General features: G+C 52.6%; 1 protein-coding gene and 1 long non-coding RNA gene across 5 annotated transcripts in view; one reads left to right on the forward strand and one right to left on the reverse strand.

Moving 5' to 3' along the window:
• Window positions 1-7,546: 7,546 nt before the first annotated feature.
• LOC134808826 (uncharacterized) lies at window positions 7,547-8,809 on the reverse strand. The gene is made up of 2 exons (XR_010152651.1): window positions 8,779-8,809; window positions 7,547-8,692 (listed from the first exon to the last, which is right to left on the reverse strand). It is a non-coding gene; the product is annotated as an uncharacterized LOC134808826 (long non-coding RNA).
• A 389-nt stretch (window positions 8,810-9,198) lies between these two features.
• CMIP (c-Maf inducing protein) overlaps window positions 9,199-24,471 on the forward strand; it is a 267,504-nt gene continuing 252,231 nt past the window's right edge. Inside the window, exon 1 of one of the 4 annotated variants that reach the window (XM_024349964.3) lies at window positions 9,199-9,932. In XM_024349964.3, the coding sequence (XP_024205732.1) occupies window positions 9,633-9,932 (300 nt within the window). In that variant the 5' untranslated portion in view covers window positions 9,199-9,632. The remainder of the gene's footprint in view (window positions 9,933-24,471) is intronic. The other 3 variants (XR_010152463.1, XM_054668492.2, XM_024349965.3) reach the window with 3 other exon arrangements.

Raw genomic sequence — 24,471 nt, forward strand, 5'->3', positions numbered from 1 at the left:
GAACTCAGCTGAAGATGATGGAAACCTGGGCTTCAAATCTAAGGTCTGTCTTCTTGATGTCTTTGCTTTTCTACCTGGAGTCCCTGGATGGAGTTTCCTGCACCACCCCCAACCCCCTGCTGTTGCTGTGGGGTTTTAGTTGAACCCTTGACCTTGCCTCAGCTTCCTAATCTGCAAAATGGGGTGATATCATCACCCATCCTTATCTGAGGATTGTCTAGACTGACCCATGCAAATGGGGGTGTGGGTGAGTTTTGGAAGATCAGTACCTGCTCCACAAGTCTAAACCACTTCTCCTCCCCAATTCCTTCCTTTCATTGCTTCTTGGCACCTGACTTAGAGATGATGGAGAGGAAAGAAAGGCAATCACATTTAAATTGGTCAATTTGAGCAGCCTCACTGCTAAAACTGGTGTGGGAGACAGATGGAATTAATCCGAAAAACACAGTGGATTTTTGTTGTTGTTGTTGTTGTTGTTGTTTTGAGACAGGATCTTGCTCTGTCGCCTGGGCTGCAGTGCGGTGATGCGATCTCAGATCACTGCAACCTCTGCCTCCTGGGTTCCAGCGATTCTTATACCTCAGCCTCCTGAGTAGCTGGGATTTCAGGCGTGTGTGACCACGCCTGGCTAATTTTTTTTCTTTTTAGTAGAGATGGGGTCTCCCTATGTTGCCCAGGCTGGTCTCAAACTCGTGGACACAAGTGATCATCTCACCTTGGTCTCCCAAAGTACTGGGATTATAGGCATGAGCCACTGTGCCCAGCCCCACAGGTTTTTTATTTTTAAAAATATGATCCATGGCCTTCCATTCTGTGTAGCCATGCCCCACGTTCACGAGTCAATGGCAGCCTGGCATTTGAGCTCTTCATAAAGTCTCCGTGAGTTTCTTTAAAAATAAATGGCGTTAAAAAAATTAAAATGAATTGAAAACAAAACTTACTCATAACAGGAATATCTGTGTCATGGATATATTAGTCAGCAACAAAACAGAACAGACAACGATACAAACACCAATGTGGACATATCTCCAATCCTTCTATACCGAGCCAAAGAAGTCAGAAGAAAAGGAATGCATATTTTTTGGTATTATGTATGTGACATTCGATAAAGGGTAAAACTATCTACAGTGACAGAGGGCAGATCGAGGATTGCTTGGGGCTGGCAGTGGGTGACTGGGATCAACTACAAAGGAGAAGGAAGATATTTTTTGAGTCTGTGGGAAAGTTCCAGGTCCATGTCTTGATTGAGGTGATGGTCACATGTGTGTATATATGTGTCAAAACTTGTCAATCTGTTCTTTTAAAATGGGTTCTTTTTTTGGGGGTAGAGATGGGGTCTCACTATATTGCCCAGGCTGGTCATGAACTCATGGGCTCAAGCAATCTTCCTACCTCAGCCTCCCAAAGTACTAGGATTACAGGCATGAGCCACTGTGCCTGGCCAAATGGGTGCAGCTTATTACATGCAAAGTATACTCCAGTAACGTTGATTTGGCTGGGTGTGGTAGGCTCACACCTATAATCTCAGCACTTTGGGAGGCTCAGGTGGGAGGACTGCTTGAGTCTAGGAGTTTGGGTCCAACCAGGATAACATATCGAGGCCCTGTTTCTATGAAAACACAAATAAAAAATAAAAAATTAGCCAGATGTGGTGGTGTGCCCCTGTGGTCCCAGCTACTTGGGAGGCTGAGGTGGGAGGATTGCTTGGGCCCAGGAGGTAGAGGCTGAAGTGAGCCATGATCACACCACTGCAGACAGAGTTTTGCTATATCACTAGCCTGGGCAATAGAGTAAGACTGTTTCAAAAAAGTCCCCCAAAACCAAACCAAACAAAAATAACATTGATTTCGAAAGGAAAAGAGGCTGGGCGCAGTGGCTTACATCTGTAATCCTAGCAGTTTGGGAGACGGAGGCGGGTAGATCATTTGAGGTCAGGAGTTTGAGACCAGTCTGGCCAACATGGTGAAACCTCATCTCTACTAAAAATACAAAAACTAGCTGGATGTGGTGGTGGGTGTCTGTAATCCCAGCTATTGGGGAGGCTGAGGCAGGAGAATCGCTTGAACCTGGGAGGTGGAGGTTGCAGTGAGTTGAGATCACGTCACTGCACTCCAGCCTGGGCAACAGAGTGAGACTCTGTCTCTAAATAAATAAATAGGACAAAGGGTTGCCCATAATCCCATCTCTCTGGAGATAACCACTATTGTTTTGGTGTACGTAGGAAAAGCGATCAGTCAATCGATTGTAAGAAATATTAGTTCTAGGAAAGCACTGAGTCCTCTGTAGTACTTTCTCAGCGATTCCAGACTTATTTATTTGGTGACAGTGAGAAGGGAAGGGGGAGAGGCTGGCACTTCATGTTCCCTTGTTGCCCTCCCTCGTCTCCTGTAAGCAGAGAGGGTGGGGAGCTATCTTTCGGCTCCCCAGCATCACAGGCGGCTGAACGTGAATCAGCTTCCCCTCTCCTCCCTTCCCACTGCTGGAGCTAGAGAATGGGCTGGCTTCACATCAGCCCAGAAGAGGGGGGAGGATGTTCACCAACTTCACAAGACACGACTCCTCTTTTTACACCGGGAGAATGAGCACATTTTATTATTTGATCAGCACATTAAACGCCATCAGTACGGAGTGTCTGTTCCCTTACGCTAGGACCTGATTCCTGTTATAAATGAGGTTCAGGAATGCTCTCCTGGCTGATGTAATTTTGAGACAGAGTTTTCAGATGGAACTTCCAAAGAATCCCCCAAAAGCAACAGCGTCATGGGTAGATACAAAATTGGGATTGCTTAGGAACAATTTTTTGCCTGCTTTTGGTTCCTGACATTTTATTACACACACGGCCTCACGCCATTAAACGGACTCCAAAACCACGACTTAATACAAGTTGCATCTCATTCCATCGTATGGGGCCCTATGTTCCTTGACGGTCTGATAAAGTTGGCTAGAAGCCAGTTTGTTACTAGACCCCATAAGTGGCACCTGAGGGGGAACGTGTCAGGGCACGAGTGTGAACAATATGATCTCCCTGAGACTGTGACCCACAGGATGACTGATGAGGAGGTGGCTGACGCCACAGCATCCTCTGCCAGCTGAGAGGGAGAAATAAACATCTTCCTTGAAACCAGGGGTGATTTTGCCTCCTAGGTGACAAAGGTGGGCGCGGTGGCTCACGCCTGTAATCCCAGCACTTTGGGAGGCCAAGGTGGGCGGATCATGAGGTCAGGAGATCAAGACGGTTCTGGCTAACACAGTGAAACCCCGTCTCTACTAAAAAATACAAAAAAAAAAAAAAAGTAGCCGGGAGTGGCGGCGGACGCCTATAGTCCCAGCTACAAGGTCCAGAGAAATTTTTGGTTGTTATGACTTGCAGATGCTCCTAGCATCCAACAGGTAGAGGCCAGGGATGCTGCAGAACGTCTCAGACTGCACAGCACAGCTGCCTGCCACAGAGTGTCATCCATCCCAAATGTGAATAGAGCCCAAGTTGGAAACCCTGCTTCCAATCCTGCAGAGATGCTGTGTCTAGAGTGTCTATACCCAGTTGCTGGGTGAATGGGAAAGATTCAGAGAGGTGGTCTAGATGGAAGGCCCATTGCGACGGTCATGCCAATACAGGTTCTAAAATAACGGTGGTGATGTGAAATAGCTAACACTATTGTGAGTGCTTACTCTGGGCTCGGCTTGATCATCTCACTGAATTTCTGCGACCTGGGAGGAAGGTACTATGACAACTCCACTTGACAGTAAATCAATCAAAGACACACACAGCTGGTAAGCAAAAGAGCAGAGAGTTTGTTTTTTTCTTGGTATACTTTTTTGGGGGGCGGTTGTGATGATTTTTTGTGAGGGCGTCTGGCTTTCCCACATGACTGTGAGCTCCCATGAGGGCAACATCATATGTGTGATGGAGCTGCAGTATCCGGCAAAGTCCCTGCCACTCAAATCGGTGCTAATAAACAGGTGTTTAATGGAATCAAATAAAAGAAAGAATGAAGCAGGGTAATGTAGCTCAGGAGTTAGGACACTGGCATCTCAGCTAGATCCAGCCATTCAACAGATAATCATGGTGCATTTACTTTGTGCCATGCCCTGGAGAAACAAGCAGCGGTGTCCTGAAGCCGATCTGTAATGGCTCATGACAGCTGATTGTTAATTTTTCAGAAATTTTGCAAGCTGGTTGTCAAACAGCCAGTAAAAAAAATTAAGTTATGTAAAGTTACAATTAAATAATATTTTTAAAAGGTAATACAACTCATCACTTCCTAATTATTTTACTACATTTTGCCGGTATCTCTCTTCTTGAAGTTATTTATGTCGATTGTAGCGGTCGCCAAACTTTTTCTGTAAAGGGGCCAGAGAGTGAATATTTTAGGCTTTGCAGTCCATGGGCTGAATCTGGCCCCTTGCTGGTGTATTGTATCTGTGTGGTGGAAACTCTGCCATGGGATGCATGTCTTCCTAACTCCATGTCCAAGGACACATGTTGGTAGCTTGTACAATAATTGGCCATGGTGGTTGTATTTGCACCAGGGAAACTGTCAAACTTTATAGATCAGGCTTTCCTTTTTTCAGCAGGTTGACTATTGAACACGACCCTGGATACAGTGGTGAGCAAAACCAGAATGAACCCTGCCCGCTTGGAGGGTACAGTGCAGTGCATTGGGGTTTGTGCACCATTTCATGGTGGGGTGGGGCAAGGAGAGAGAGCTGTGCAGAGGCCGGAGTGGATCTCCACTGGAGACTGCTGGTTGTTAAACAGCCAGTTAAAAAAAAGATTAAGTTATGTAAAGTTACAATTCAATGAATAATATTTTTTAAAAGGTAATACAACTCATCGTTTCCTAATTATTTTAGTACATTTTGCCGGTATCTCTCTTCTTGAAGTTATTTATGTCTATTGTAGGGGTTGCCAAACTTCTTCTGAAAAGGGGCCAGAGAGTGAATATTTTAGGCTTTGGAGTCCATGGGCTGAATCTGGCCCCTTGACTATAGTTGCTGACCCCCCATGACAATAGTTGCTGAGCTCCCATGAGGGCAGCATTTTGTGTGCTATGGATCTGTAGTACCCAACACCGTCCCCAGCCCTCAAATAGGTGCTAATAAACAGATGTTTAATGAAATCAAATAAAAGAAAGAATGAATGAAGCAGTGTCATGTAGCTCAGGGGTGAGGACATTGACATCGCAGCGAGATCCAGCCATTCAACAGAAAATCATGATGCATTTACTTTGCCCGCTTCATTCATTCTTTCTTTTATTTAATTCCGTTAAACACCTGTTTATTAGCACCTATTTGAGGGCCGGGGACGGTGTTGGGTGCTACAGATCCATAGCACATAAAATGCTGCCCTCATGGGAGCAGGGGGAACATCCACTTACAGGTGTGGCTGCTGGAAGGCGCCTCAGCTCAACCTCTCCTAGGCTGCCCCTCAGCTCCACTGCTCTCCTCCCCAACAGGTACTTTGCCACCTCATCAAATTCCTTAATGGCAGCCTGGGTAGAGGGTGTGTCTTTCCCTTCTGAGTTAGCTACAGGGGACACCTCAGAGAACTCGAGTTGAGACTGTGCCCATGAAGGCACTTTACTTTTCAGTTTGGCATCCCAGCTCCTAGCATTGAGTTGATCGAGTGAGTCCTCCACCAGTGTGGCCCGGGGTGACCCCACAGTGGGCTGTTGAACGAAAGTGGTAGTTCAGGTGAGGGCACACGTCATCCTTTGGAACCTGGCTCAAACAAGGAGACACCGCCAGCAAAGAATGCAGAAAATCACAGGTTTGTCTGGTGAACTGGCCTCTGGTTAGTGAACGAGCCTGCGAGAGCCCAAGGGGAGTGAAGGGTGCGTGAACCGCCGTGCCCTTCCTGCTACTCCGTAAGCTTCTCAAGTTCAGTGTTGGAAGGGGAGGCTCTTAGGGGCTCGGACCATTCTTTGGAGGGTCTGGAGTTCCAGGGCATTGAGCACAACTCGGGGACATGGTCCATCCACGGGAGCTCGACGGGCTCGTGTTTCCTATAATTTGGGGAGCTCCAGGGATGGGGCCCTGATGGAATCTGATGGCTGGATTCAGATTCCTTTCTAGGTTGGGAGCCTGGGATAGTGGAAGGTGGAGGGGCTCTGCAATGAGTTAGCCAAGTCCCAGTCTAGGAGGCTGTGGACTCAACTGTCACACTGTCACAGACTGAGTACTAACGCCATCCCAGCTCATCCCCCGCAACTTACTGACCCGATCCTGTGGCTGGACCTTTGCTAAGCACCAAGGAGTATGTTTTTGACAATCAATCACTGCGTATTTGCTGCACCCCAGCTTTGTCCAGGCACTGAGCTAGTGCTGTTGCCAGACAGGCGCTTCTGGCTTCTGCCCTCAGGAACTTTCTTTGCAGTGTCTTGGGGGCTCCATTTCACTGATTTGAAACTATATTCAAGAAATACTGCTATTTAAAGATGACATTGATTGAATTCAATACTTTCTTCCTGAATGCCTGCTCAGGACAACATTACAAAGATAGACATTTGTAATGTCCTCCTAAATTCCCAGAAGAGTGGGAAGCACATGGAATTTGAGGTCGAACAGAATCTGAGGTTCAAACCTCGGCTGGATCCTGATAGTTGTCTGACCCTGTCTGAGCCTCAACTTCCTCACTCTTAAGATGGGGATGGTAATAGTTCCTACCTCCTAGGCTGGTGGGGAGGAATAAACGAGAACAAATACATAAGGCCTCCAGCATAGTATCTGGCGTTTGGGTACCGGTCATTATTATCACGGTATGTCCTACTTAATGTTTACAAATCAACCACTGTACTGGGCTGCATGGAGGATGTCTGGAATGGTCCTGGAATATATCAGGGATTTACATCCTGCTAAATCTCCTCCTTCTACTGGAGTTTTGTGCCCTGTATGGGTAGGGGCGTGTCCACAGATGTCCCTGAAGTGGACAGCAGCTGCTTTGCTTGCCACTGGGCCACTCCACCCAGTGACTTTGTGCTAGCCCTTGTTGCTTCCTTCTGTGGGGGGAGGTGAGCGTGAAAGTCTCCTCACTGGCCTCCTTGCCTCTAGGTTTCTCCTCTGCAATGCTCATCTGTGCCACACTGCAGCCTTTTGAAGAAGCCATGTACAAGTCACTCCTTTGCATGGCCCATGTGGTGTCTCCCCACTTCTCTAGTCCCTGGGTTTGCATTTCAGGGTGCTGCTTGCTCACCGCCTACATCTCTGCTCCACCTCCTCCAGGGACCTTGCACTCCATGGCAAGTGAGTTCAGTTTCCTGAACAAGCTGAGCATCCTCCCATCTCTTTGCCTTGGTAGGAGCCAGTTCGTCTTCTTGGAGCACCTATCCCCTTCTTTACTTGATTCCTAAAGAACTCTTAGAGTACCCTGGTCCCCCACACTGGGTTAGACATCCCCCTTTCTGTTCCTGGAGCACCAAGCACAATGTCTGTTACTGTTCTGGACTCTGACCTCCATGCTTTGTGGTTGAGGATGAGGACAGCACCTATGTCATAGGGTGTGAGAAGAAAATGATGTGTGCGTACAAAATTCTTAGCACATAGGAAGTCTCTGGCCACTGTGGTTATTATAGTCATTACTATTAATACCCTAGTGCCTGGCCTGTGACCAGCATACAGCAGGAGCTCAATGAAAAAATTTGAACAAAGGATCTAATCCCACCCCCTTAATGGACTGGGGGGTTTCTTGGCCACAACCACCCCCCAACACCCACATATCTAGGGCTTGCGCCTTCATGATTGGTGGTTTTCTCAAGGCTGTTCAAGCTCAAAACTTGAAGGAAATGGCAGCAAATTGTGGGGAGCTAAGGAATTTCTAAATTTCTAATCTAATTGTGCCTCCCCGAGGAGGCATCTCCTGGGCAGGCTGGATGTGAGTCTTCTTTCCTTGGTGAGGGATGCAGCCTGGGACCTGCCTTTCATCCCCTGCCTGAAACCCTGGCCAGGTTCGGGGAGAGGGTCCTCTGGGGAGCACCTTCATGCTGCCTGTTCTTGGGAGAGGGGGTGTGAATAATTTCCACCAACGGCACAGATGCTGTGGATATTCCGCAGTGTTCACGACGCAGTTCAACACACGCTGCACACATTCATGTGTTCACTACAGAGGCACCTTCACTTAAAAAGGCAAAAATCTAGGGTTTTAACGTTATTAGCTGCAGGAGCACGTGGAGATAAGAAAACCTGGCTGAGGAGCTGAGCATTTGCTAGGTGGCCTTAGGTGCCGGCTGCTTGTGATGGCAGAAAGGGAGCTTTTTGCATCCAGGCTGCAGTTCCTGATACCCTGGGTCACAAGAGAATCGAATATGGTTCTCTCGTGGGCTGGTGCTGGGCCTGTGAACTCAGATAAAATGACCAGGTGGGGTCCCAGGGAAGGTAAAGTAGGGGGAGCTGCTGGGGTACGCACAAGAGGGGTGGCTGTGTAGGTTGGGGGGGGCTTTAAGTGGGTTCCTAGAAGAGGCTCTGTCTCCCTGAGCAGAAGAAAGAAGGGGGATGGGGGGACCGTCCCCTGTCTCCAGAAGGTTTGAGGACCCCCAAGGCCAAAGCCAGCAGACGTCAAAGGCCAGGAGTTCGAGGCCGGCCGGGTCCCGCAGTGGGAGACAGGGCAGGGTGGGCTCATCCTCCGGATCACCGCGGGGACACTTTCAGTCGGGGAGGCGTCCCCGTCCCACGGCCCCATCTGGCCAGCCCGCTGAGCCTGGACAGCGGAGGGGGCGTCAGGGGTCGAGGGTTCCAGTCCCCGTCCTTCCACCCAGCCCCCGGCCCTCGGGTACCCTTCTTTACCCGTCCGAGTCCGGCCCGGGGGCGGCGGGGGTGGGCGAGGCGCGGGCCCCCCGGCTCGGGCAGCCGGGCTGGGCTCCCGCCCGGGCACCCGCGGGGGCGCGGCTGGCGTGACGTCACGCGCCCCGCCCCCGCGCCCCGCCCCCTCCCCACATTCCAGGCGGGGCGGGCCGGGGCCCCGCGGGGCTCGCCCGCCCCAGCCCCCTCCTCAGGGGCTGCCCCTCCCGTCGGGCCGCGCCTCCCCGTCGTGGGCCGCGACCCCGCCCGGACCGCGGACTCCGCCCGCGAGAGGCCGAAGCCGCCGCGGCCGCCGCCGTTGCCGCCATTGACGTCAGAGGGGCGGGCACATGACCCTGCGGGGACCAATCGCGCGGGCGCCCCGGGCTCCGCGAGCCCGGCGCGCGGCCCGCCCCGCCCGCGGCCACTCTCGCCCGGACGGCCGCGCGGACACACGCTCTGTACACACGCGCGCGGCGGCGCGGGGCCCCGAGACACGCCCGCCCCCACCCCGCCGCCCCCACCCCGGCGCCCGCCCTCCGCGCCTGGCCCCGGCCCGCCCTCGGCCTCCCCCGCCCCTCCCCGTCGCCCGCCGAGCCCGGTCAGCCGCCGCGAGCATGCACCCGACGAGCTAGGAGGAAGCCCGGAGCCCCGCAGGAAGCGCCGAGGCCGGCCCAGCCCGCCGCACGCGCCGCCCCCCGCGGGCAGCGCCCCCTCCCCTGCGGGCGCCCCCAGCCCCACACCCCCCCACCTTCCCGGGGGGTGGGGGGGTGCGGGCCGCCGGATCCGGGGGCCCCGCCGCCCCAGCAGCCCAGGACAGCCCCCTCTCCCCGCCCCCAGCCCCCTCCCCCGGCGCGGCCATGGATGTGACCAGCAGCTCGGGCGGCGGCGGCGACCCCCGGCAGATCGAGGAGACCAAGCCGCTGCTGGGGGGCGACGTGTCGGCCCCCGAAGGCACGAAGATGGGCGCCGTGCCCTGCCGCCGGGCTCTTCTGCTTTGCAACGGGATGAGGTACAAACTGCTGCAGGAGGGCGACATTCAGGTCTGTGTCATCCGGCACCCGCGGACCTTTCTCAGCAAGATCCTCACCTCGAAATTCCTGAGGCGCTGGGAGCCGCACCACCTAACGCTGGCCGACAACAGCCTGGCGTCCGCCACGGTGAGTGGCTCTGCGCGGCTGCACCCCCGCCTCTCCTCGGGGCCCGAGATGCGCCCTCCCTGGCTGCCCCCTGGCGCTGCACCTGGAGCCCAGGGCCTGGGGGGCGGTGGGGGTGCCGGGGGAACGGGGAGAACCAGGGCGCCTCGCTCCTGGCCTGCTCGCGGGGCTCGATTTTGGAGTCTGAAGCCCAAACCAGCCGACCGGGCTCGGGAGAGACCCTTAAAATGCTGGAGACTCGGCCCACCGCCAGGCTGGGTGCCTGGGGACCTTCTGACCCCAGCTCTTGTGTTTCTGGTGGCTGGGACTCGAGGATGGACCCGACGCTGGGCCCTGATGGTGGTGGGGGTTCTCTCTGGAAGCCCCTGGCCCATCTGGATCTGAGGGGTGGGGGAGGGGAAAACAAAATACCACCCCTCAGATTAAAAAAAAAAACAAAAACAACACAACAAAACCTCCAAACCCCCAAACCCAAAGAATTTCCAGAAGCCAGTTTCTCTGTTTGGTTTACCCGTCCTTTATTCTCTTTCCTGTCAGGGCTGGCAGGCAGAACGGGGTGCTTCCCTTTCTGAAAATCTCATTCGCACATTGAGAGGTTGGAAGTGGAGGGGGAGGGGGCAGTGGTCCTGGAATATCTCAGGACCCAGCGGTGGTCGAGTTCTAGCCTAGAAGCTGCTTGGTGGAGCCCTGGTCCGGCATTGTCTGTAGAGTGTGTGTATACGTGTGTGTTTTGTTGCTGGAGGTTTAATTTTGTTATTGTTTTTAAATACATGGGTAGGACTGGGTCAGCTGGATGAGTCGGAGAGGAAAAACCATTGATCTGTTTCTGAAATCAGATCTGCAAATGGTGGCCTTCTTCGTACGTGGAGAAAGACAGCTGTGGTGGGGTCGAGGGGAGAGTGGGGGTGGCGGGTAGGAGCCTGAACAGGATGCTTTGTGTTTTGAAACAAGGACAGTTTCAAATACCGGCTGTGGCTTGGGCCTGAGGCTTGCCGTGGGGGTCCCATCCTCATTGGAGGGGTAGCTTGTCTTCCCCAGAATGCACACTCCTCCCTGGGGCCACCGTGATCCTGTTTACTAAGCGCAGTGGGAGGGGGCTGAATCCACTGCCTGCCCACACCTGTGCCAAGAAAACCCAGGCAGGAAATAGGGTGTCGCTTACATGGCATGTCACAAACGTGTAGCGTGTGTAGACATTTCCTTGGCATCCATGTTCCCTTGGCGGTGTGTCACAGGCCATGACACATGCCCCAAGGAATGGGGAGGGGGGAAAAGTTAGCTGAAGAATCCTACTCTTTGAACCAACCCCCCACCCCCCACCCCAGAGCGTTGCAGCCCTCGAGGACTTTTATTCTGAATTTGGGGTCCGACATGCTTAGAGCACCTATTTTCTCTTTCCTGTGGGCACGTTGGTGCAATATCTGCAAAGACTCCTTTTTCAGGGAGGATTGCTGGTCGCGGGGAGGCGGCCCAGTCCCCGGTCAGGCTGGTGCATGTTCTCAAGCCCGTCCCGCGCCACAGGCCGCAGCATTTGGCTTTCCAATGGATGGAGGGGGGAGAGAGCCTCCGAAAATTTGCCAGTACGGAGTGTTTCTGATGTGGGGAGGAACTGGTGACCGCGGTGCCCCCTGCCTGGATTCTGGAGACCCCAGATCTGGCTTCAGAATTTTCACCTGGCTCAGGGGGACTTTATTGGGCTTTTTTTTTTTTTTTCCTCTTACACTCCACAAAATGAAGGGTTGTTGGTGGTGGGGTAGGAAAATGGTTAGAAGGAACAGTGACCTGCCGTGGGAAGGCCAGGAGGAGCCCTTCTCCCTCTGGGAGAAGCCAGGAGTGAGTGTCCCCCTGCTACCGTCCTGTTTACGGAAAGCCAGCTCTCGAGGCTAATGCCTCCCCACTTACCTCCGATTGCTCAGGAGGTATATCTGAGAGAAAGAGGGAAGGAAGAAAGACCTGAATAGCCAGAGGCCCCTTGCTCACCTTGGCCAGCCCAGGTAGGTGGCACCATCGGTAGTGTGGGCCTTTCCGGAAAGCACCTGTCTAGTACTGGGGACTGAGGCTTATCCATGGAGCAAGATTCTCTTGGCAGAGCCATGCTCTGGTGTTAGGAAATGTGGCAAGAGGAACTATAAGGAAGTGTTTGATGGACTGGCATAATCCCCTTTCCGCTGCCTTTCGTCACCAAGCACTGCAGGCAGGGGGTGTCCTTAAGTCTTACCCTTGCCCTCTGGTGGGCTCCAGGTGGCCTTGCCTCAGGGCCTGTGAGCCTGGAGGTGGGGCTGTGAGGGCTGGCCTGGCTGGAGCGCTGGCCTCCCGGGCAGAGGTGAGGTTGGGACTGCCACCAGGGCTCTCGTCCCATCATGAGACACCTGGTTGGTGTCCAGGCTCTCGGGGAAGCAGCGGAGCCCCTGTGGGGTTTCCCTGAGGCCTGGACATTATGTAATCTGTCTGCATTTTATAGTGCGGCCCAAGCACTCTATTGAGAAATATGAGCCCAAATAAAACAAAGGTGAATTTGAGTGCAGTTCCCTAGAACAAAAACCCTTTGCAGTCCTGTGGCTTCGCAGCAGCCCCGGCCCAGCCCTGAGCTCCCGATATTCCAAGTATGTTTCCTATAGAGTCATATCCTTACTTGAAATATCAGTCATCCATATTTTAAGCCGTCTACACAGCCCAACTCAGAATCATCTGGTAATTATCTGGTTAATTGTATGGGCTTCAGGAACAAGACCCAGAGTGATTGATAGGGATTCAAACCAATAAACAAACCAAATACTCTTTTTTGCCCAAACCTTTTGCAGTCTGTCACCATTGATCCAATTAACTGAATCTGAGAGATTTAAGACCATGCTTCCAGGAGCACATCTGCATCAGGCTGGGATGCAGGCATACTGGGGCTCCCAGTCCCACCTGCTGGGTGACACCAGCTAGGTACACCTTTTAGTCTGGGGTCCAAGGGACCTGATAGCCCTCCAGGCTGTCTTACCGGTGGAGCCAGCAGCCTCACCCGCCTGGCCTGCCTGTAAACTTTGCCTCCTGTAGGATCAGGTCGCAGCTTGCCCTGCCCTGGTCTCCTGGGCCAGTTACTGATTAAATCCTTGCAGAGCCAACAGCGTGCCTAATGTGGCTTGTGACGGCCGCCAGGTCTGATGCACCCTGTGCTTGGAGACTTTGGATCCGAAATGCTCGTAAACAAAGGAGGAAGCAGATAGGCGACAGCTGACTTGGGAGGGGAGATAGGGAGGCCAGGGCCCCTCCCTGGGGGACCCAGGACTGCACCTTTGTGGGGAAGGGCCTGTCTGCCCAGGCTGTGGCCCGAATGTGGTGCCCCATTCCCTCTTTGTACCCAAACTTCCCAGTTCCTGGGCCTCACTGGCTCTTCATGGCTGGTGATGGTCGTGTTGGTTGTAAATGACAACCAGGGCAGCCAGGGGTTCTGCATAAGCGGCCGGGTTCGGCAGGACCAGAATCCATTTTGCTGCTCTCGTCTGTGGGTTGAATTTGATCACCTGCTAGACATGTTTGTCCGTGGGCAGAGGGCTTTGTCTGTAGGCTTTGTTTCTTCTGCACCACGGAAGTACAAATAAGCTGCCTACCTTTTATTTCATCTTACTTTTAAGAGAATGTGGCACACGGTATTTCAGAATGGTGGATCCACTCAGAAAGTCCTTTATTCAGGGGTCGGGGCACAGGTGACAGTAGTGTTCTTTATTCTCAAGCCATAATTCATCAGTGGCTTGTTTTTAAATTTTCACCACTCTGCTGTTTGATTGCAATGTTTCTGGGCATCTTGATATGGATGGGAAAGGAGAAGCCACCTTCATTCTCATTGGTTTCTTTAGTCTGGTGTTTTCTTGGTGGGGAGCAGCTGTTTTCTGAACTTGGACTTTGTTTAGCACAGGCTTACTGCATGCCTACTGTGTGTCACTTGCTGAGCTAAGAGTTACACATCCACATGGCTTGGTTTCTACCATAGAATTAAAATCTATGTCCTCCAGGGTAGTCACAGATCCCACAAGAACTCATCTGTGCCCACATGCACGCATGTTAATTGCTTTTTCACTTTTGTTACATACCCCCCTTCCCCCCATGTGCCTAGCCTGCCTTTAATTTATTTGATGTTTTTTGTGGCAGTAAACACACAGATTTTTTCCCCCCCTTTCCATGCCATTTGTCATAGGAGGATTTTGGAGTGTATCAAAATTGTTTCCTAGACAACTTGTCTGATTGGAGGTGGTGGAGGGGAGGGGCTGAGACAGAGAGGAGAAAAAGTCAAAATTCTCTGTAAATTGCAAACGTGGTCTGCCTTTCCCAGGCTGTAATAAGTAAGTGCATTTTAAGGAAGGAGTAAGTTTTGATGCTCGCATTTGCCTGGTGCAATCTGAGATGCCTGTTCCGGCCACGGCAACATCATGCCAGTCCAGGTGGAAGGAATTTCACTGCATGTGGCTGAGCTTTCCTGCAAGTGGGTGACACAGGTGTCAGTTGCTGCTGGCTTGGGCTGCTTGGCCCACAGATTGACTGATGTGGCGGCCCTGCCTGCTCCTTAGTGTCTCATCGGGCAGTGAGAGGGCATTTCTGGGGCACTGTCCTGGGCAGGGCTCAGGGGGACCTGGTAGAAGGCAAAGCTGTCCCAGGGCACCTCAACTGCTGCCAGCCAGGACTGACTCGTCTTGAAGGTACCCAATTGGTGTTTTGTTGGCATGGACATTGCAGGGGGTCAGCTTACACCTTTGATTAATGGAATACATGAGATTAAGTGAGGCAGCCTGATATGGGGCATCTCCGCTGTGGGGCAGAACAGATTTGGGTTTTGCGTTTTCATGGCGCTGGATCTGGATTTGAAGGGTGCAGTTTCCTGGCTGTGTGACTTTTGGTGCTTTGCTTTCCCTTGCTGGGCCTTGTTTTTCCTCCATCCTTAGGGAGAGCACCTCATGTCTAGGGTTGCTGTAAGGATTGGAGAGGATAGATAAGCACCTACTAGTATAGTCAGCATACAGTGACCAGGATTCCAATTCCTGTTTTGCTAATTGCCCTGAAAGAGCTTCATGACTTTGTGCACAAATGGAAGGGATTATTGTTACCTAAAAATGGGTGGCCTCCAGAGAGTTCCCTGAGATGAATAGTGCATTGGGGAAAGTTAGGGGTGTTTAGCAGGTCTCATAGGTAGGAAGGCAATGAAATTCTTGCCAGCAGTTTAAGAAAAATTCCTTGCGGGGCATAGTCTAGTTTCTTAAAATAAATTACAAAAATTGAAATACTCATGTATGCATCAGGTAGATTTGATTAGTATAACAAGGTGTTTAATGGAAAATGAAGCTTCCCTTACTCGACGTCCACACAGCCCCTAGTGGCCCTCCTTGGAGGCAAACACTGCTGCTCATTTCTTGTGTATCTGGACATGCATGCACACAGCTGTCTACCGTGGTTCTTCACTGGACAGAATATTTTGGAGACCCTCCATGCGTGTGCAGCTGCCTCGTTCTTTTTCATTGCTGCATAGTGTTCTGTTGTAGAAGTGTATCACAGTAATGTAGGTAGACCCTCCCCTGTTGATGGGCATTGAGGTTAGTCCCAGCCTCTTTGATATGGTTTGGATGTGTTCCCACTTAAATCTCATCTTGAGTTGTAGCTCCCATAATTCCCTTGTGTTGTGGGAGGGACCCAGTGGGAGATAATTGACTCATGGGGCGCTTTCCCCCATACTGTTCTCTTGGTACTGAATAAGTCTCACGAGATCTGATGGTTTTATAAGGGGAAACCCGTTTCGCCTAGCTCTTTCATTCTCCTCTTGTCTGCCACCATGTAAGACGTGCCTTTCACTTTCCACCATGGTTGTAAGGTCCCCCCAGCCACGTGGAACTGTGAGTCCATTAAACCTCTGTCTTTTGTAAATTGCCCAGTCTCAGGTATGTCTTTATCAGCAGCGTGGGAACGGACTAATACACTCTTGTTCCTTGAAAGAAAACATTTTCTATTTTTACTGAATGGAGTTGTCTCTATTTTGATGTTCTTTTGCTTAATTCTTTGGGATGGGGGAGCTGAGCCTCCTTTTGAAGAGGGAAGGGCAGTGTTTCCTGGGGTTATTGCTACCTGGAGTCATGCTTTGTTCTGGCTAAAGGTCACCAACCAGGGATCCCCCTCAGAGGGTCTGGCCACTTGGTCTTCCCTGCAGCTGAAGGAACATAGGTGACCAGGGGGCTCTGACAAGGATGCGCTGACTTCCACCCACAGAACAAGGGCTGTGCAGCTCCACCTGAGGGCATTGCTTTTTGTTCCCTGACTTCCTGCTTTCCCCAGGATGGAAGCCAGGCCACCCAGCCCCATGGTGGAGGAAGAGAGGAAGTGAGAGTTTCTCTTCCTTGCTCCTGGCTCTGGTGATGAACCACCCAGTGTATTCAACAGGCGCCGAGGGAGACTGTGCGCATTTTGAAAGGAAGCTTCGCTTACATCAGCAGAGCCCTAACCGAAGGGTGATGAGACGTGCGTGTGGGGGAGGTGTTTGCTGTGTGTATTGAGGCAAAGGAGATGGCAGAGAAAATATTTCTGGTGCTGAAATTGGTTCCTGACTTCAGTAGCCATTTCGTTACCCCTCCCATGTGCACAGCGCTCGTCCTGGCATTTGGGGTGTGCAGTGAGGCCACAGGAAGAGAACACGGCAGACCCAGTGGAGCAGGGGAGTGAGGACCTGGACTTTGAAATCAGACAGGGGAGCTTGAATCCTGCCTCTGCAATGTTCCAGGTGGTGACCTTGGGCAGGCCCCCTAGCCTGTGTCCTTATCTGTAAAGCGAGGATCAGAGAAACTTCCTCTTAGCATTGATGTCAGGGTAAGTGAGGTGAGGCCTGGCGGTGCTTTCATGCCTCCATTCAGCAGTTAAGTGTCACCGTTCTAGGCACTCGGAAGAAAACAGGAGCCTGCCCTCGTGGAGCCTGTGTTGGTGGGAGTGGACAAACAACTAAGTTAAGAGCAAGTAATTATAAAATCCGATGACAGGGATCGTGGAGAAAAGCAAGCAGGGTGGGGTGAGTGGTGGGCTGCTTTGTACATAGTGGTCAGGGAAGCGGGTGATAGGACTTCCAGGGGGAAGAGCATTCCAGGTAGAGGGAACAGCAATTGCAAAGGCCCTGAGGGAGGAGATCATCTGTAGAAATCACCCAGTAAAGTGGCTTGCACCTGGTACATGCTCTATGATTATCAGTTTCCTTCCTCCTGCTCTGTGGAGCTGTTATTATCTGTTTAAAAAATTAATGAGTATGTAGAATGTGCGAGGTAATGGACACATAGGCAGCTCCTTGCCCCGTAAAGCTTCCATTCTTTTGCTTCTGTTGTGTGTTTTTTCTTTTGTTTTTTTTTGTTTTCGTTTTTGTTTTTGTTTTTTGCAAACCTGGCTGCCTCCCAATAAATAGTGAAGAATAGCCCTTGTAGCAGTGCCTTAAGAGATTCTTAAATGACAAAGCCCAGCAGAACTTTGAAAACGCAACTCCCTTTGTCCATAACTACATTCTAAGGATCCTAGGATCTAGAACACACTAGTGCTCTGATTCACCTCTGGTTTTGCCAGCGAGGAAGGGGTGAGGGGAAGTGTGTCGGCAAAGACCCTTGCAGCTGGCTCAGCAGCCCACCTGGGATTCAAACCCAGACTCCTGCCTTCTCATGGCATCCTTTGTTCGTGGCTCTACTGCTTTCAAGCTACTGTCAGAAATGGTAGGGTGGACGGAGCGACTAAACTGATTGTGCTGGGCGAACTCTTTTTGGAGGGAAGCGCATGGTCTGGATCGTCTGGTCCCTGGTGGATGTAGGATTTGAGTGTATGGAATCAAACAGCCATCTGGGTGCTTCCCTTGGGCTGGGCTGGCTGCATCCAGCTCAGGTGGGGTCATATGGAGAAGGAAGATCACACCGGGACTGCTGCTAGCTTCTCTGGGTGTCCTGGGCCAGTGCCAGTTTCCTTAGAGGTCCAAGATATCTGAAAATCGGAGCACACAGTCTGAGCAGACCCAGGCCTGGCTCTCCTCCCTCGCATGTTGGCTCCCTGCGTGGACTAGGTGACCCTGTTTACCAACACACACACCGGTGCGAGGCTCTGCAGGGAAGGAGAGCTACGGGTATGGAAGGGGCTGTGTGTTCACCAGGCAGGCTAGCTGCCGTAACATGCAGCCCTGGCATCTGGGTGGCTTCATGCAGCCCAGTTCTTGCAGTCCTGCAGGGGTCTCCCGAGGGTTTTGCCCCCTCTTTTTCTTGTGAAATGGTTCTGCCCTCCCCTAGGTCCTTCATGGTCAGGGCGATGGGGAAAGAGTGAGCACCACAGCCAAGCCGTTTGTAGATCTGGCCGCTTGGTTGCCTAGAACTCAGACACACGGCCACACGGAGTGCAGGGGAAGACTTGGGAACATGGTTTACATGTGCGTCTGGGAGGAAGAGGAGAGCATGGAAGTGATGACTGCTCCCACCCCAGCATCCTTGGGATGCAGCAGCAGACCTTGAGGTCTCCAGGGTGCCAAGAGCAGAGCTGCTTCCCTAGAAAGGAAATTCACATGACCGTGGTCTCATCTGGTTCCTGGGTTTGAGGTTGGTGGCAGTTCGGCCAAGCTTGCAGTCTTCTCTGGTGGGGAATAAAGTAGGGTGAGCAAATCCCTTGTAAGAGATGGACCTATATGTTCCTGGTTGCAACGATATTTATCGTATCCCTACTGTGTGCTGGGCACAGTGCTCATTTAATTTTCACAACAATTCTGTGGGGTAGGTGTTTATTCCCATTTTACAGATGCTGTAATGAGTCTCAGATAAAGAGAGCTGGGAGGAAGTAGAGTTTAGTGTCAAAGCCAGGTCTGACCCCGTGTCTATGTGGGTCCATCAATGTATATGCACCTGGTAGATGCACGTGAAACTATTTCAGCCTCCTGCAGAAACATCTTAGGTAGAAATAAGTGAGCTTCTCAGTTTAGTGTTTGCCAAGGTTGGCGGACATTCCTTTGGGATTTTGTCAAAAAAGTTAAGGGAACCGATATGGGAAATTGAATGCCAGCTATTCATAAAGGGTAAGCATTAGGTGTATAACTTGAACACCATATATTATTTGTGCAAATTGAGTGTTCTGGGGCACTGTTCTTGCATAGTGAATGCTCTCAGGCATGGCACTTGGAAAGTCAGACATACTCTTCCCTCCCAAGGGACTCATAGTTAAATGGGGGTATTACAATTATGATACACCATAGAACAAAGCACATTGCATAGAGAGGTTTATGTCTTGTCCTGTGTTTGGACAGAGGAAGAGACGCCATCATGGGGGTGGGGAGTTTCAGGAAGGACTTCTTTGTAGGAGACAGGCATCTGGATGGAGAGGTAGGATGGAGACTGATGGAGATGAGGGTGGCAGGTCGGAGGTGGGAATGAGCAGAGGGAACAGTGAGCAAAGTGACAGGCCAGAGCGGCTGGGCACATTCCGGGGGTCTGTGCAGTTTTTATGGGGTGGACACCGTAAGACGGCATAGGAATTAAAGATAGAGGTGGGTTTGCCTCCTAGAGCAGAGTCTACCAGTGTGGGGTGATTAATGCTGGGTAAACCCATGCATCCTGGGGCGGGTGGTGCTTTATGATGCAGAGAGACTAAGGACTGGCTGGCCAGCCAGGAGCCCGGGATGTCACAGATTGGAAGGCTTAGGAGTGCAGGGATCTCCGAGTCGCCAGGACCAGGCAGTTAGTCACAGTAGTGAAGGTGCAGCGGCCACTCATGTGTGATTAGTGTGTTTCCTCTTGCCAGGGGCTATGCTATGCAGGTTTTATCAGTGATCCCTACAACCCAGTTAGATACTGTTACTCTCTCCATTTTACCGATGTGGACACTGAGGCACTGCCCGTCAACAGACATCGTTTGGATGAATGAACAGCTTGCCTAGTTGGGAGGTCTGTCCTGTTGGAAGGGGAGAGGGACCCACGGAGAGGGAGGCGCAAGCCCAGATCTCTACCCCTCCACTTCCTTGTAACCCCACGGGCCTCTGGCCCTCTGCGTAAGAGCGAGTTCTACCACTCCCCTGCTGCAGGGCTCTGTCCGTACTGAAAGAAGGTGTGCAGGGGATTGCGTGCGTGGTGTCTCCGACACACAGCCCAGCTGTGGTGCACACAGCCTTTCTCGGTATGGACACAGGCCCTAGGATTCCGAGCCCACCCCTGTGGCCTGTGAAGAGTGATGGTAATGGCGTCAGGCTGCTGGGCTCAGCCTGGTGAGCTCCTGGTGGGCTTTCCACTAGAGACCCCTGCTACTCCAAATCCCAGGCCTGAGCTGTGGCTCACAGGGCCCCTTTCTTGAACCTTCCCTTCAGGGAGGCCTGGTGGGAAGGCCCCGCCTAGGCCTGTGCTGTCTCGAAGGTGATCCCATCAGGCTGGAGCTCAGGGCCAGGGACACAGTTGGCACCTTGTAGGCGACGCAGGAGTGGCACTCTGCCTCTTGTCTGCGGTGGGGGAAGTGCAGTGGGGTCTCAGCTGGCGGGTTATGGGGGCAGGGCTGCCCATTGGAAAGGGGAATGATGACTTGTTGACATCTGTTTGTCACCCTGGTTGGTTCATGTTTCACGACCCTGTGACTGAGGCTTGCTTCAGGGTGGGAAAATGGAAGAGCTCGAACTGTCCCAGCAGGCTGGTGGCGACTGAGCTCGGGGAGTCCCAGCAGGGCCAGACAGAGCCCAGAGCCAGATGATAGTCATGTCCAAGGTGAGTGGAGGGGACCGCGGGGTAATCATGACCATTTCCTCCAGTCATTCTCAGACCTTTAGGCATGTGTGCATTCCGTCCTCTCATCAGCCCCATGAGGCGTTAGCAGGGGAAATGGAGACCTCAAGAGTTTAAGGTTACACAGCTGGAACCCAGGCAGCCTAACTCCAGAGACAGTGGCCTCCAGATGTCACGATGAGTCCCTGGTGGGGTGTGAGCACAGGAACCCTGGCAGCAAGGGCCGAATCACCAGCAAGGCAACAATAAGGATAGTGAACACTTACCCGGAACCTGTTTTATGCCAGACACTACTTGAGCCCTTTGTGCAGATGTACACTCATCTAATCCTCACGATGCCCCTGCGAGGTGGTGCTGTCATTGTCCCCCTTATACAGATGAGCAAACTGAGGCCCAGAGAGGAGAAATCCCTACTTACCCAGCTTGTAATTGTGGAGCGAGGATTTGACCCCAGGCTGTCTGGCTCCAGAGTATCACTGCATGTGGCTGGCAAGCAGAGTTTTGGGGCTGCAAAGCAGAATGTCGGAAAGGCCCAAAGTGGCCAGGCTGGCTGTGAGCTGAGAGGAGGGCCTTGTGGAAGGGAGAGCGTGTGGACAGAGCAGAAGGGTCTACCCTGACTGGACTGGGGCCCCTTCCGAGAGCTTCCTGGGCCAGCTTTCTGCAGACCCATCTCCGGAGGAGCCGTGGCAGAGGATCGCTTCTCACCTGCCCTCGTGGAACCTGGGGTGGTCACCTCAGCCTCCTCGCCTGAGACCACCTGACCCTGCAGAGCGCTCTGTCACAGCCGGTGGTGAGGACTGGATCACAGTGAGCACGAAGTTCAAAGTCTACTGTGGAGCGAGCCTCCCGCCCTGTCTGGCTTCTGGCCTCAGCTTCCCCATGCCTCTGACCTTTGGCACACGCCTCTTCTTTCTGCTTGGAACCCCTCCGACCCCCCCGGCAGTCAGTGGTTTTCCAGGGCTACCTTCCCCAGTTGGAGCCAAGGCTTGCTCCCCTGTGGCGCGGCACCACCCCAGCTGGGCTGCCAGGTCGCCTTTGCCTCTTGCCTTCTCCACTCCACATTTACCTCCCCTCTCTTGTAAAAGCAAAACTGAAGCCATCATACAGGGATGACGACAATCTTACAAAATCAAGAAGAAAAAAAATCCTCCCAGAATCCCACCACCTGGAAATCACCCGTCTTAACCATGTGGGGTGGAGCCATCTACCCTTTCTCCTAAACGAGTGCGTGTGACATAGGTACACAGGGGGCAGGAGGAGCTTTTATTCTAGGTTGGCCTCCACCTGCCAGATGCTGGCCCACTGCTCCCCACAGTTGTAACAACCCGTGATATGTAACAAGCAGGCTCTGCCACATGTCCCCGGGGGGCCACATTGCCCCTGATTGAGAACTGCTATGTTCATTCATTTAATCATCACACCCACCTCGTGAGGTCCCATTTTCTGGAGCAGGCAGGGGCTGCCCGGGCTGGCATGTGACAGAGCTGGGAACTCCTGCACCGTCCCACAGTCACCTCGTCTCTTCAGAACTGGCCCACAGGAGGTCTAAAAAACAATGTGGGGGCCTTAGGAGCCCTGTCCCCATGTCTGGCGTGGTGTGGGGCCAAGAGCCGGTGGGCCACGGCACCCCAGGCCCCCAGAAGGAAATCCCGGCTGGCCTGGGCGTTGGCAAGCTCCCCCCTACCTTTGATCCCTCCCGACTGACCTCCCCCTCGCTGTCCCTGCCTTCGCCCTGATGACTCAGGACTTCAGAGATCTGGGTTGTTGAAAAGGGGAATTACATCATGCCAATAAGAGAGAGGGGGAGAAATTAGCATTAGAAAGTTTTGGTGTAAGGAAAAATGACTTCAAAACCTGCTTCTTGTGCCCTGTCTGAATTGAAGCAGGTTTTTGGGGGAGATGAGGAAGTGGGGAGGAGAGGGGATAGGGACCCTGGCTTCTCACCTCTTCTAAAGAGGCCTTCATCTGTTTGACCCCAGACCCATCCACGGCTGGGCAGTGGGTCCCTCTCCTTTTTATAGCTGAACCCCATCACCTGGAAGGCTATTAAAATGCAAGGTTCTGGAGTTGGCATGCAGGTTCTACCCGCAGGCTTGGTGAAGGGGGGTAGGGGTCAGGGAGCACTGCAAAGATGAACAGTCTGGGGTTCTTCTGATGCCCCCAGTGGTAAGCAGGGCACCCTCTCTGGGCCAGCACAGCCCTGGCTGGGGGCATGACTAGAGGAGGGGATCCCGGCTGATCTCAGTCCCACTGGCCTCCACTGGGTGCTCCTGCGTAGGGCCCTCCCTGCTCAGCCATTCTGGGAAGCTTTGCTTGAAGGGGATCAGGAAGGAGGAAACCCCCTGCCTCCACTTTGAAACCCGCGCACTGTTTCCCCATTACGTCTTGCAGGGAGGTGGAGGCGTTAAATCCCCTGCCTGCCCAGGTCAGTCCTTCCCTAAAACAGGACAGTGATCGGGCAGGGTGATTAGGAGGGCTGGCCAGGCTTTTTGATCCAGACATTTCATATGAGGCCATTTAACCAGTGGTGTGATCCAGCTCTCAGTTTCCTCATCTGAAAGCTGGGGATATAAGAGTAGCCACTCCCCAGGATAAAGGGGAGAATACATGGAATTCTGAGAATAAAGGAGAGAATACATGGAAAGTACTTAGTAGAGTGTGGACACGTGGCGTGTGCTCGACAGATGTTTGCTACCATCATCATCATCATCATGGCCCCTACCATTACTGTCATCTCCGTTGTCACCATCACTGTCACCATCACCGTCACCGTCACCATCACCATCACTGTCACCATCACCATCACTGTCATTACTGTGGCTACCGCTTCTCTTGTGTTGGGTTTGCCACCTGTATACCTTCCTGCTTCCTGCAGGACTGTGAGCTTGAAGGCAGGGTTTGGGTCCGTTTTTCCAGGAATACCCGATGTCAATAAAGGCCTTTGTCTGTTGTTGCATGGTGGGGGACCTTGGCATCCAGGCTGTGAAGGGACAGGAAAGTCTCACAGTTTTCTTGGAAACCTTCTGGTGACCTTGGAGTCAAGGGAAGCTCTTCTTGGGTGTGCCCGTGGCCCTGCGCTGTGACCCTGTGCCGTGACCCTGCTCCGTGACCTCGCTCCTTGACCTCAGGCACCATTATGTGGAATGGGCTCTCAGCCCCTGTCCTAACCCCAGCCACCAAGCTCCCAACCCAAGCAAGATGGAAACCCGCCGTTGGGAGGATTAAGATATTATTGGTGGTTTTCACCTCAGCTTTCAGCAGCAGTGCTTGGGAAATAAGATTTTGATCTCGGAAAATATGATTTAAAAACAGAATTGAAAGTCGCTTTTATTTTCTAAACGATATTGCCCCTGACGCATGCACTGCCTCTGACTGGTGGCCTCCGGTCTGAGCACACCCGTGGGGGAAACTGCGTAGCAATTCCAGGGGTGTGCTCTCTGGATTTTATAGACTTCCACCCCGTGCAGGCCCTGCCTTTGATCCCCCACTCGGGTCTGCAGTGACAGAGCACCTGCTTTAGACCAAGCCCAGGAGGCTGCTGCTTCTTTGGGGAATTGTCTTAGCCTTTCCCACTCTTAGGAGGTGGCCTTGTCAGATGCCAGCTGAAGGGGTCTTCTTCCTCCGAGCCCTGCTGGGCTCACCTTTGAATGCCACAAACCAAACCCATGGACCAAGGGGACTTTGGCCACATCCCAGTGTCCCCTCCAGTGGGGAAGGGAAGTTCCTTTCCTTCCTGTTGTGTGAGGGCTAGGGGCACTGAGTCCCCACAAGGCCTCACCATGGAGGCTCTGAGAGGTGAGGTTTGGCTCCCCTGG

Source organism: Pan troglodytes, chromosome 18 (assembly GCF_028858775.2).
Source record: "Pan troglodytes isolate AG18354 chromosome 18, NHGRI_mPanTro3-v2.0_pri, whole genome shotgun sequence".
In the NCBI taxonomy this organism is placed as follows: domain Eukaryota; kingdom Metazoa; phylum Chordata; class Mammalia; order Primates; family Hominidae; genus Pan; species Pan troglodytes.